This window comes from Peromyscus californicus, unplaced genomic scaffold (assembly GCF_007827085.1).
Source record: "Peromyscus californicus insignis strain IS unplaced genomic scaffold, ASM782708v3 Scaffold_4__1_contigs__length_199733344, whole genome shotgun sequence".
Taxonomy (NCBI): Eukaryota; Metazoa; Chordata; class Mammalia; order Rodentia; family Cricetidae; genus Peromyscus; species Peromyscus californicus.
The window spans coordinates 115772932-115786385 of NW_026294562.1; the positions used below are offsets into that span (position 1 = coordinate 115772932).

Below are 13454 nucleotides of genomic sequence, written 5' to 3' on the forward strand. Positions count from 1 at the left end.
ATATTTATTGCCAATTTGATGAGATTTAGAATTGTATAAGAAAAATAATTTTCAAGTGTACCTAAGGGAATTTCCAGAAGGGCTTGACATCAGTAGGAAAATTACTCCGATGTTGCTGGCTCTATTTTATGCATTTAATTCCTGGGCAAAAAAATAGAAGCTGGTCAGAGTATCATTAGAGTGGTACAGTAAGTGATTTTCTGTTTTCTGACTATAAGTTAGTCACTGTGACCAGTGCTTTCTTACTCGATCAACTATGTGTGCTCTGCCATGTTGGAGTATACCTTTAAACTAGGAGCTAAAGTCAATTCTTTCTTTCTCATGTCTTTTTTCCCATATATTTTGCCATAGCTTTGGGAAAAGTAATTAATACAAGTGGTATGACAGGATTTTTTAATCAAAGTCTCCAAATTTATGTTTTATAGCATTTGTTTACAACTATCATGTGTCTCCAACTCTATGCCCTGTGTAATTAAAGAAATATATAATTAATTTAATTCTGGGGAAAATATGACCATATTTTTCATGATCTATCCCAGTGTATTTTTCTAGGGATTGAGTAATGTGTTCTGTAGAAAGCAACAATTATTATAGCATTAATTGTCTTAAGGCATTCTTAATTAGGCTACCTGGAAAGATCCACCTTTGGGAATTCCAAGGGAGTAGCCAATTGACTTAAAAAGGTCTGCTAGAGAGGGTTTGGTTGTATTTGGTTTCAAATAAATTCACATTACAGTTTTTCAAAAAGGTGAAACATTTTCCTTGATCCTTATATTTTCATTCTAATGCTAAGAAATGACTACAGGTTAGCTAAGAACTTAGAGTTTTCTCACAGCCCAAAGATGCGAAAATGTTTTAGGATTTCAGAGCTTCCAAAGAGAACTGCCTGTTCTGTTATCATAGCGGGGGTCCACTGATGAACTGAATTCTAAAGGATGTGAAAAAATTTCCCCTCCTCATATTGTCCTACTGGAAAAATCTTGCTACAGATATCTGAAAACTAACTTGTTTCTAGGAATGTGACGAATCTGAACTCTTATGAGGTACAAATTTCAAATTTCCATTGGTAAAATATTAAAATACACTGTCTAAAACAATATTTATGTTATGGGTAAAAATGGGAAAATTATTAAAAGCAATGTAATTTAACAGTGATTTATTTGCCTTTATTTCTCCTGTTTGACTTCTTTCTATATTTCGCCAGCTGGAGGGTTCTAACAGCCTGGTACATGCCCTGAATTTTACACTTGTACCACACCTACACACCCAATGTCACTGCAATAACTAGATTCATCATCATGGGGTTCTCTGACATCCAGGAGCTACAGACTTTATGTGGAGTTTTCTTCCTAGTGATGTACATGGCAGCCCTAATAAGTAACTTCATCATCATTGCACTCATTACCGTTGACCTGAAGTTTCAAACACCGATGTACTTCTTGAGGAACTTGTCCCTGTTGGATGTCTTCCTTGTTTCTGTTCCAATCCCAACTTTTATTGTCAATAGTGTAAGTTACAATAATTCCATTTCCATTCTTGCTTGTGTCCTCCAGGTATTTTTTTCATTTTTCTTTATTAAGAAATTTTCTACTCACTCTACATACCACCCACAGATCCCCCCTTCTCCCTCCTCCCACCCCCAGCCCTCTCTCCCAAGCCACCCCACATCCCCACATCCCCCAAATCAAGGTCTCCCATGGGAAGTCAGCAGAGCCTGGCACACTGAGCCTAGGCAGGTTCCAGCCCCTTCCCACTGCACCAAGACTGCCCAAGGTGTCACACCACAGGCACCAGATTCCCAAAAGCCTGCCCATGCACCAGGGATGGCTTCTGATCCCCCCTGCCTGGGTGTCCCTCAAACAGCTCCAGCCAAACAACCTTCTTCCATATCCAGAGGGCCTAGTCCAGTCCCATGGGGGTTCTACAGCCACTAGTCTACAGTTCATGGGCTTCCACTAGTGTAGTCGGTCATCTCTGCACATCTTCCCACCATGATCTCAACATCCCTCATCTGCAGTATCTCTCCTCTCTCATCGATTGGATTCCAGGAGCTCAGCATGGTGCTTGGCGGTGGATCTCTGCATCTGCCTCTACCAGTCACTGGACAAAGGCTCTATGATGACAGTTAGGTTATTCACTAGACTGGTCACCACTGCCAGCAGTCCAAGCTGGGGTCTTCCTTGTGAATTCCTGAGAGCATCCCCAGCACCCTGCCTCTTCCTATTCCCATGATTTCCTCATTTATCATTGTATCTTCTTCCCTGCCCTCCCACTCTGTCCCTGTTCGAGCTCGACCCTCCTATTTCCCTATGTTCTCATCCCCCACTCCTTGTCTTCCACCACTCCCCCACACCCAGTCTGCTCATGTAGATCTCATCTACTACTCCTTTGCTGGGTCATCCATGTGTCCCTCCTAGGGTCTTTCCCTGTTAACTAGCCTCTTTGGAGCTGTGGGTTGCAGTCTGGCCATCCATTCCCTCACATCTAGCATCCATTTGTGAGTGAATACATACTATGTTTGTCTTTCTGAGTCTGGGTCTCCTCACTCAGGATGATATTTTCTAGTTCCATCCATTTTCCTGCAAATTCCATGATATCATTATTTTTTACTGCTGAATAGTACTCCATTGCATATATGTGCCGCATTTTCTTTATCCATTCTTCTGTTGAGGGGCATCTAGGTTGTTTCCAGGTTCTTGCTATTTATGAATAATGCTGATATGAACATAGTAGAATATGTGTCCTTGTGGTAAGATTGAGCATTCCTTGGGTGTATGCCCAAGAGTGGTATAGCTGGGTCCTGAGGAAGACTTATTCCTATTTTTCTGAGAAACTGCCATACTGATTTCCAGAGTGGCTGCACAATTTTGCATTCACACCAACAGTGGAGGAGTGTTCCCCTTACTCCACATCCTCTCCAACATAAGCTGTCTTCAGTGCTTTTGATCTTAGTCATTATGACAGGTGTAAGATGGTATCTCAGGGTTGTTTTGATTTGCATTTCCCTGATGACTAAGAATGTTGAGCAATTCCTTAAATGTCTTTCAATCATTTGAGCTTCTTCTGATGAGAGTTCTTTGTTAAACTCTGTAGTCCATTTTTAATTAGATTGTTCAGTATTTTGAAGTCTAGCTTTTTGAGTTCTTTATATGTTTTGGAGATCAGCCCTCTGTCAGATGTGGGGTTGGTGAAGATCTTTTCCCATTCTGTAGGCTGTCCTTTTGTCTTATTGACTGTCTCCTTCGCTCTACAAAAGCTTCTCAGTTTCAGGAGGTTCCATTTATTAATTGTTGCTCTCAGTGTCTGTGCTACTGGTGTTATATTTAGGAAGTGGTCTCCTGTACCAATGTGTTCTTTCTCATCAAGGGAAGTATTTTTCCTAGTTGCCATGTCCTTTGACCGCTATGTTGCCATCTGTTCTCCTTTGTACTATGACACCATTACGAGTGGTGGTACCTGTGTGCTGATGGTGGGTGTTTCCTGGGCTACCAGGATACTCCTTGGAACTGTATATACAGCTGGTACATTCTCCATGCCTTTCTGTGAATCCAGTGTGATTCCACAATTTTTTTGTGATATTCCCTCTTTGTTAAGGGTTTCCTTCTCTGATACACTTGTGGTCATTTATACAAGTCTTGGAATTGGTCTGTGTCTAGGCCTATCTTGTTTCATCTGTGTTGTTGTCTCTTATTTTTACGTTTTCTCCACTGTGATTAAGATTCCTACAACTAAAGGTCAGTCCAAAGCATTTGCCACATACATCCCCCACCTCACTCTTTTCACTGTCTTTATTGTTACTGCTTGCTTTGTCTATCTGAAGCCACTGTCAAATACACCATCAATTATAGACAGGATTTTTTTCTGTGTTATACATTGTGTTGCCTCCAACACTTAATGCTGTGATTTACAGCCTGAGAAACACTGAAGTTAACAGTGCTTTGAGGATGTTGCAGCAAAATATCTGGTAGAGAGGTCCACTCATTTAATAATTCAAAACATTAGAGAATGGTGTGATACATCATAGGTTTTAGGATTTTTTTTTAATTTTTATCTTTGGTAAGAGGGGAGCAAATGTCTATATCTAATTATTTACTGGTTCATTTCTTTTGTTTCTTACAAGACAAACAAAGATATCAAGATAGTTAAATTGGTCTCTAGTTTGTAAAGTATCTGAACTACCTGTGTAAATTCGCTGTTGGCTTCTATGAAATTCTTAGTTGTGAGGCAGAAGAACATTAAGTCCAGTGCATTCTGGAGATTTACCCAAACCCATAGTAGAGTATCAGAAGAGATCTGCAGAGTGTTCCCAGACAGACACTGGAGTATTTATTATGTAGCTGTATGATCTATATGTGTCTCTTTGTCTAATGTCTGTAATTCAGGTACTTTTCCCCTCTAACTATGTGAAGGTAAACACTTTCCATATGAGGCAATAGAGAATCTTTGGAGCCCATTATAATTTAGCAGAAATCACTCTGACTGATTTATTCTGGTTTATTCACTAGTGTCTTCAATGACAAAGACTATTCCTTACTATGTGTTATCTTCTGGAGACTCTTTTCCATCATACCGAGCCTTGTCTCTAAGGGAAAAAAATCAGTTTTCTATAAATTTTCTATGATTCTCTAGACACAACTTGTAATGTCCTATCATCAGGTTGACAAAACTCTACTGTCAGAGTATCTTGCACATCTTTGTCTAGGATATAATGAGGCAAACACCTATTCTTTTCAATGAATCAGAAAAGAAAATGATCCAGCTTTCTGCTCTATGCTCTGAGCTCATTAAACCAACTCCCCAGTCACTTGCACCTGAAAAATGTGGAATTCTGTAAGGCCTCCAACCAAAGGCAAATATATCACCTTCCACTGATCAAGCTTGACCAGTAAGCACACATTATGAGAATATTGCACCTACTGTCCTGAATCATTATTTCAAGCACCATGTGTACATGACTGTTTAACTCAACTTCAGTGAAATATCAGCACATGATTTTTAACAAAAGAGGAGACAGAGAACCCTCATCACCCTAGAGATACCTCTTAATCAACATTTGACAACCCATTAAAATCAAGCCTGTCTTTGACATCATGGTCCTCACTTGCAAGGCCATTGACACTGCTATTTCTTCATTTCTCATGACTTTCATTTCTTCAACTTTTGCTTACTCACCTCAATGCTTTTCTATATCATTTCATCATTGAAACCACAAAAGGGATTAAGAACATGGTTCAACTTTCCTGACTGACCTACTATATGTTTTTAATGAGTTATCCAGGACTTCAATAAAATACCTCTATTGCTAGAGGGCTGATGAGAATGTGTGTCCCCCTTTTGAGAATGTGTAATATGTCCTTAGTAAGTCAACTTCTCTCAACTTATTTTAATATGCTTCCCTGGCTGTGTCTGCTACTTAATTATTTGCTACTTGTTATGGATTTATGTTTTTGAAATCAAACTCAAAAAGCACAAGTCAAATAAATGAGAGAAACCATTGATCTTGTTTAATTTCAATTTGACAGAAAATAGGATGGAGAGGGAATAGGAATGTGGAACAAAATATGAAAGTAATATTTGACTGAGAAGGACTGTAAACCCCCTTGGCTGTAGATTCTGTGTAACAAGTACAGCACACATAGCACAGTATGTAGGAAGTAAATAGTCTATAAAGAACATAGTGTGTGGTATGTAAATGAGCCATAAAGAGGCTACAAGGCTTCAGGCATTTGACCATTGAAATTTTGACTTTTTCACCAGCTTTGGTTCATTTACAATCTTCCATGTGCTTTTCTATCTTAAGAAAGTTGTCTATGTTTCTACTACTACCTACACATCCCTAGTCCAGTTTCTTGTTTCATGGCTCAGCAATCTGGAAATAAAACTGGGTATTATCCAGACCATGAACTATGACTTAAAGCAATTTTTGAGCTACCAGCCAAGAAGTGTAATTTTTTCACTTTTATTTTCATATATTCTTCTCTCATATAACACATCCCAACCACATCTTACCTTCCCACCATTTCTTCCAGTCCTCCGTACATACCTCTCCCCGCACACCCCTCCCCCGCCATATACTACTCCTTGAGTTCTCTTCAGAAAAGAGCAAGTCTCCTAGAGTTGTCAGCTGTACATGGCATAACAAGAAGCAATTAGACTAGGCACAAACACTCAAATCAAGGCTGGACAAGGCAACCAATTAGGAGGAAATAGGTCCAAAATGCAGGCAGAAGAGCTGCTTCCCTCTTAGCTGTCCCACAAAACCCAGAGCTAAACAGCAACAACATATTTTCAGGGGACATAGCAAAGACCCATGCAAGGTCCATGACTATTGCTTTAGTTCTTGTGAACACCTATAAACCCCATTAAGTTGATTCTGTGGGCCATGTTCTTTATGATGTCCTTGACCCTGCTGGCTCCTATAATCTTCTCCCCCATCTGCTGGAGGGTGCCCCAAGCTTCAACTAATGTTTGGCTATAAGTCTGTGTATCTTCTCTCATCAGTTTCTGGTGAAGCTTCTCTGATGATGATTGGGCTAGGCACTGATCTTTGAGTATAGTAGAATATCATTAGGAATCATTTCATTGACTTTTGCAAATTGTGTTGGATTCTACCTTAGGTCTCTGGACATACAGTTCAAGTTTCTGGCCATGCAGGCAGTGTCAGCCACAGACTACCTCTCCTGGACTGTGCCTCACGTTGGGCCAATAACTGTTTAGAGATCTAAACAGAGACTTTTCAATAGAAGATTCTTAATTTAATTAATTAGCCAGGAACTGTTTTTCTCTTTCTCTCCTTTCCTCTCTCCCTCCTAAAAGCAAAAACTAAACAAAAATTTGAGGAAAAACTAAAAAGATAAAAAAAATACCAAAAGACAACAAAAAGATCATCATCTACCCTCCTCATAAAAAACAAACAAACAAGCAAACAAAAATCAGAGTCCATTTTGCATTGGCCAACTACTTCCTGGGCATGAGGCCTGCCCTGGTGTGTGAGGATTATACTCAAAGATACTTCTTTGGGGAAAAAGGACTTTCCCTTTCTCAGCAATTATTGATAGCAGTTAGGTTTTTTTTTGGTGAGGGGTGGTATTTTTGTGTCCACTTCTTAATCTAGTGCTGACAAATTTGGACATTTTAAGAATAATTTTAAAGTAAATATATTCAAGATTTACTGAGCAATCAGTACTTTCTAGAAAAGTTTACATCCCTTAAAGTTCATTTCTTTTGATTTCAATTTTAAATGTGCAGGCATGACTGTTGAAATACAGATTGTTATCATCAAGCATTGGAGGAGGGACTGAGAACATTGCTATTGGAAAAACAGATGCTTAGTATTAGAGACCTATGCTTTAACCACAACACACAAGTATTGCTTCTTTGCTCTAGACACAAGAGAAAAAAAAGGAGAATAATGATAATTTAAAAGATAAAAATAGGAAATTCTGAAGAATATTTTGTTTTGCATTGCTGTGTATTATATTTCTACAAAAAACTTTTTAAATAATATTATTTTAATGTTATTACCAAACTAAAGGAAGTCACATTCTTTCTATTTCTGGTACAGACAATTCTAATGTGAATACAAATATGAGAATAAACTGTATTGAAAAAATATGGAAAATTGTCAAGAATTAGATCCTGTCCTTGTTAAATGGAGACTTTGGACATGTAGAAACATAGTTCTGGACAAAATCTAAAAAAAATTTCACAAGAGGAACTTAATTTTATCTTTTACAGCAACAGAGTTTTATAACAAAGTTTTAATATATTTCAGTGTTGAATTATTTTTCAGTAGTAAAATATTCTAAGAAAAATGAATAGTGATATAAAGTATTTTTGCTACTTTTGACCAGTGACAATTGTTACATTGTTATTTCATATGCTGATTTCAATTTCCTTCTTTTGATTATTTTTAGGATAGTGCTCTTAATTTTAATCCAGCCTCATGTCCCATCACAGAATTACACTCCAACACCATTATTATATTTATTTTTTCTTTAAAAATTCATGCAATGTAGTTTTATCATGTTATTTCCTGTCAACACCTTGCAGATATGCCCTCCATATCTACTTAATTTCATGTTCTTTCTCAGAACACACACACACACACACACACACACACACACACACACACACACACGCACACACAAAAATCAAAACCAAAATGAAAACCAAAAAAGGTTTCCTATTACCATCTAAATTGCAAGGTTTACTGAAGAAAAAAATATATTACCTCATTTTATAAATTTCTACAAATGATCAGTATATCAAGAAGCCAACAATTCTGAAGTCTCACATTTATGAAAGTTTAGCCAGTGGTCATAGTTTTGGAAGTGACCCTAAATGCCCAAGAGAGAAAATTAACTCCCTCCCAAAGGTTTCGTCTCTACATAAGCAGTTACTTAATAGAAAATTGCTTTTAGTAGGAAGCTCATTATGATTAAGTGAGGAAGAAGTCAAACAGCAAATTGAAAGTTTAACCTGAGAAAAGACCAAAGGAAACAAATAAAATTTGGGCAGTTTCAAAGACCAGGGAAAATGGCATTCATCAAATAATAATGAAAAAGAAATAAAGTATACCATACAATTATAATATAATAACCATAAGGGATGAACAGAAGAGCACACACACACATACACATACACACACACACACACACACACACACACACACACACACACACACACACAGAGAGAGAGAGAGAGAGAGAGAGAGAGAGAGAGAGAGAGAGAGAGAGAGAGAGAGAGAGAGATCGGTATAAAATGTAATCCTTCATGCAAAGAAAATCATACACCAACAAGAGAAAGGTGTGAGGTTGGAAGACAACGTGTGGCCTTTATGAAATTTATAGAAGTAAGAACTACAACTGGGTAAGCAAATGGATTACATTGTACTCAGTGTATTGTTTCCAAAGTTAGGTTTGTTTTGTATTGAAAGTTTGTTATAACAGAGTCACTGTACCATTTGATTAATACCTCACATCTTTAAATTACAAATATCCTAAATGTAATTACCTTTGGTAAAAAAAAATCTATTTTTATAAAAATGTACTATCTTATATATTCAAAATTTGACGATTGCACACATGAGAAATTTAAATTACAATATACACTCAAAAACTGTTAAATGCACAATCTATTTCCATAAAACAGATTAGTTAATTTTAATTTGTTAACTAATTTTAAAAATCAAATGACATTTTAATTATAATACTTTAAATTTATTTCCTTTCCCTTCTCTCCATTTTCTATGACAAGTACTTCTTGGTGCCCCAGGATAATTTTGAGCTCAGAAATGTGCCTGCCTTCATATGCTTAGTGATGTGATTCAGATATGCAATATCCATATCATACATATTTTTGGGTGTTAGCATATAAGGTAATGGGTTTGTTTCATAACGGCATTTTTATATATACTTTGATCTTATTTGTTCCTTTGTCTATTTATTTCTTTATCCTCCTATCTCTCTCTTGTTGGCTGAATATAGAAAATTCTTACTTAGGTGATCTTAGAAGTAGTACTTGATCCTCCCAATGACAAAGCACTATACATAGGTCTTAATAACACAGAAAAAGATATTCACATATCAAAAAAATATTAGTTCACGATTCTAGAAGAATACAGTAGCTTAATCAACATAAAATATAAAAAGGTCATTTCATTGTAAAATGACAGAAATTCTCTTTGTTGTATAATTTTTATTCATTAAAATTATATCTTAAAATTAGAAAATGGATTATGTCAAATATACTTGTTTGATACATTCATAAATTTAGGAAGATATCTATTAATGCAGTAGATTTTCTTAATTATTTGACAAGGAATTTATACTTGCACATATTAAAATACCATCTTTTTAAACCTAAGAATCTGATGGTAGAGAGACCTTGGAAATGTCCCTAAAAGTACGAGTTTAAACATGCTGTGACTCTGTGGCCAAGCCACTGGGAATTAATGTAAAAGTTCTGTTTTGGAAATTTCTTTGCCTTCTATTTTTAATCATTCTCGATAAAGTGTCAGGATGTCAACAGAAAAACAGCTCTCACTTCACCTGGTATAAAAGATCGTTTTAGACATAAATATGGAAGACCAGGGCCTTAGAACACAGTTCTACTTTACTACAAATACTGTGTCTCAATGTGGTAATAGTTTCTACAATTTTTTGCATTACAGAACAAAGCAAGTAACAAATCAAGGGAATCTTTAAAATACATTGCTAGGAACATGCAGGTTATAGCAACATAGGGACATCTTGCCACAGGCTCCAAATGTTGTCTGATGACATTTTGGGCCTTTGGGTTGATGAATGCTAAGGGCCTCATCAAACATTTTTAAAAGGATTTAACTTACAGATACTAGAATTTTAGGTCAAACTGTTCAGAAATACATGGCTATAAAAAGGAGATAAGAATTGGCTAACATAATTTCTCTCTGGCCCTATAACGTTCTGCTCTCCTAAAACCAGATGTCCCAAGGAATCAACCAGTACTATGTAGAATCTGTAACATAGCCTGCTCCCCAGCCTCATCAATCTTCAGTTTATAACAGCAGCAAAACCATGCTTAGAGGTTTATAAAGATGATGTTAGATATGGATGAGTGACTGACAAACCAGCTGTCAGTCAGCATTGTAATGCTCATGGTTGGCTTTCCTATAAGAACAGATTAAAAAGAGAAAATGTAAGGCTAGCCTGCATAATGATATTTTTTATTAAAATACCACTTAAATATACTTAAGTTTCTTAACATGGAATTAAAACCAAAATATCAAGAGAAATGATGCACGTTCATGGACTTCATGATGATGTATGGTGGGAAGAAAAAAGATATAATGGTGATAACGAGAGGGGAATTTAGTAGTGTGTTTGTTGAGAATTCATTTGCTTACTTGGTGTGCTATTTCTTCACTGTGGCTACAAGCAGGAATCTCAACATTTGTGGCTTTTCAGGAGGGAAGAAGTTTAGCAAATGACCCTCCAAATTCTGCAATTTTCTGTGTTGCTTTCATTTTTAACACCCTTCATGCTGAGGATCCATGTTTTAGAGAATAATATTATGAGACTTCACACCACTGGCAGCTGTCAGTATAAATTTAATTTGATACTACTTTACTACTGCTTAAAAAGCAGCAAGTGAATAACACCAGAGGTGCCCACTTTTGACTGAAGGGCTTCAACAGCTAAACAATTGCTACCTTTACAAGCCATTATACAAATCAATCTGAAAAATGCACAGGTTGACGCAGTTAAGAATTGTCTTAACAATTTTGTGGGAGAAAACTTAATTAGCATTTTCCCCTGATCATCTTCTTTTATTTATTTTTCTCTTCTAGGTCAATTATAATATCTAAAGCCATTTTTATTACACCAGAATAACTAACACTCTAATTATTATGTGTTTTACTACTGCAGTGTAAGAAAATTAAAACTATTTTTCCTTTGCCCATCACAGATTCATTGACTGGAACTGTACAACTAGACAGAAAAATGGATGAATTAACAAGCATAGGGAGAGGTGCCTGTCTTAACAAGATGACCTCACACACAATGTGACAGACATAGGAAACAAGACTGAATTTCACATTTACTTGCTTAGCCATGTTTATTGTTGAATTATTCACTATAGCTAGGAAATGGAAACAACTTAATTTTGTATTTTAAAAAGAAAGTTTCAAAGGACTTTCTACTCTTCACCTGCTCTCATTTACTGATGTCAATGATGTAGGAGTCCATTGTCTCACAGTTGTTCTATATGGATTTTATTTGTATTATTAGTATTGTCATCATTATCATCATCATAAGAAACAATATAGATCAGGAAAGATAAATATTATTTTGTACACTAAGCTGATGAATTAGAAAAATAACTTAGGCTCTGTAACTGTCAAATGTAATTCTGATTTAAGTTGTTATGCCAATTTCTGAACAATTAGAAGCTATTTATTTTTTCCATTGAAAGCTATTTTATTTTCCCATTTGCCACACACGCAGTAGTTAAAAATATAGTGCACGAAATCATTAGCCTTTTGAAGGCTTGAGGTGGAATGAGGGAGGCAGTGGAAGGATTTAAATCTTGGAACTCAGTATAATCAAAAGGCAATCTGTAATGTAGCTATCATCATGACCTTAGTGAATACTCAGGAAATCTTTGCACATTAATTTCCTACACTAGTTGGCTGTGGTAGGAAATGTTTCCTAGTCTAAACATCAGGCTTTCATGAAGTTACTTCTTTTCATCTTTCTAGGACTGCATTACCAGGCTAAAGGCCTTGGTGAGGAAAGTCTCTTCCTGGTTTGAAATCAGCGGGATGATCACAGAGAATGTGACTCTCGCCCAAGACTTTCTTCTCTTGGGCTTCCCTGGGCCTCAGATCCTCCAGCTTTCTCTTTTCATGCTGTTTCTGGTGATGTACCTCCTTACTGTTGGTGGTAACATGGCAATCTTGCTATTGGTCAGTACTTCTCACCAGTTACATACTCCTATGTATTTCTTTCTGAGCAACCTGTCATTCTTGGAAATCTGGTATACCACAGCTGCAGTCCCCAAAGCTCTGGCCATCCTGGTGGGGAGAAGCCAGACCATATCATTTTCAGGGTGTCTTTTGCAGATGTACCTCGTTTTCTCACTGGGTTGCACAGAATACTTCCTCTTGGCAGCCATGGCTTATGACCGCTACCTTGCCATCTGCTCTCCTCTACACTACCAGGCTATAATGAACAGTCTACTCTCAGCACAGCTGGCTCTTAGCTCCTGGATTTGTGGATTCCTGGTCATATCTGTGCCAGCAGCCCTCATCAGCACCTTGTCCTTCTGTGGACCCCATGCTATCAATCATTTCTTCTGTGACATTGCACCCTGGATTGCCCTGGCCTGTACCAGTACACAGGCAGTGGAAACAGTGGCTTTTGTGATAGCCTTTGTGGTTATCCTGAGTTCCTGCCTCATTACTCTTATTTCTTATGTCTACATCATCAGCACCATCCTGAGAATACCTTCTGCTAGTGGCCGAAGCAAAGCATTCTCTACCTGCTCCTCTCACCTTACTGTGGTGCTTATCTGGTATGGGTCTACAATATTCCTCCATGTTCGGACCTCCATCAAAGATGATTTGGAGCTGACCAAAGCTGTCCATGTCCTCAATACAGTGGTAACTCCAGTTCTCAATCCTTTCATCTATACTCTTCGAAACAAGGAGGTCAGAGAAACTCTCATGAAGAAATGGAGAGGAATGTGAACCACCTGCATTGCCGTGAACATATTGCAAATCATTCCCTTCACTGACACAGGGATTGACACTTTTGTAATATATTTTTTATCACTGACATGAAAATTTTCATGAAGTTGTGTGTGATGTATAAAGTTTAAAGTTAGAAATGTTTAAACAAAAATATAACAATGTAAATTTATTTCTAGATATGATTTGCTTTTTGAATGAATATAGTAAAATACTTATG

The 13454-nt window shown here is 37.0% G+C and overlaps 1 protein-coding gene and 1 pseudogene across 1 annotated transcript; both read left to right on the plus strand.

The window, feature by feature from the left end:
- Positions 1-1244: 1244 nt before the first annotated feature.
- On the plus strand, positions 1245-3968 carry LOC128123940 (olfactory receptor 14A2-like; annotated as a pseudogene).
- An 8339-nt stretch (positions 3969-12307) lies between these two features.
- Positions 12308-13234, plus strand: LOC128124750 (olfactory receptor 6F1). Its single transcript, XM_052761371.1, has one exon. The coding sequence runs from the start codon at positions 12308-12310 to the stop codon at positions 13232-13234; it is 927 nt and encodes a 308-aa protein (XP_052617331.1).
- The last annotated feature ends 220 nt before the right edge of the window (positions 13235-13454 follow it).

What these genes read in the sequence shown, in the direction of transcription:
- LOC128124750 (XM_052761371.1), top strand. Translation starts at nt 12,308, where the DNA reads ATGATCACAGAGAATGTGACTCTCGCCCAAGACTTTCTTCTCTTGGGC.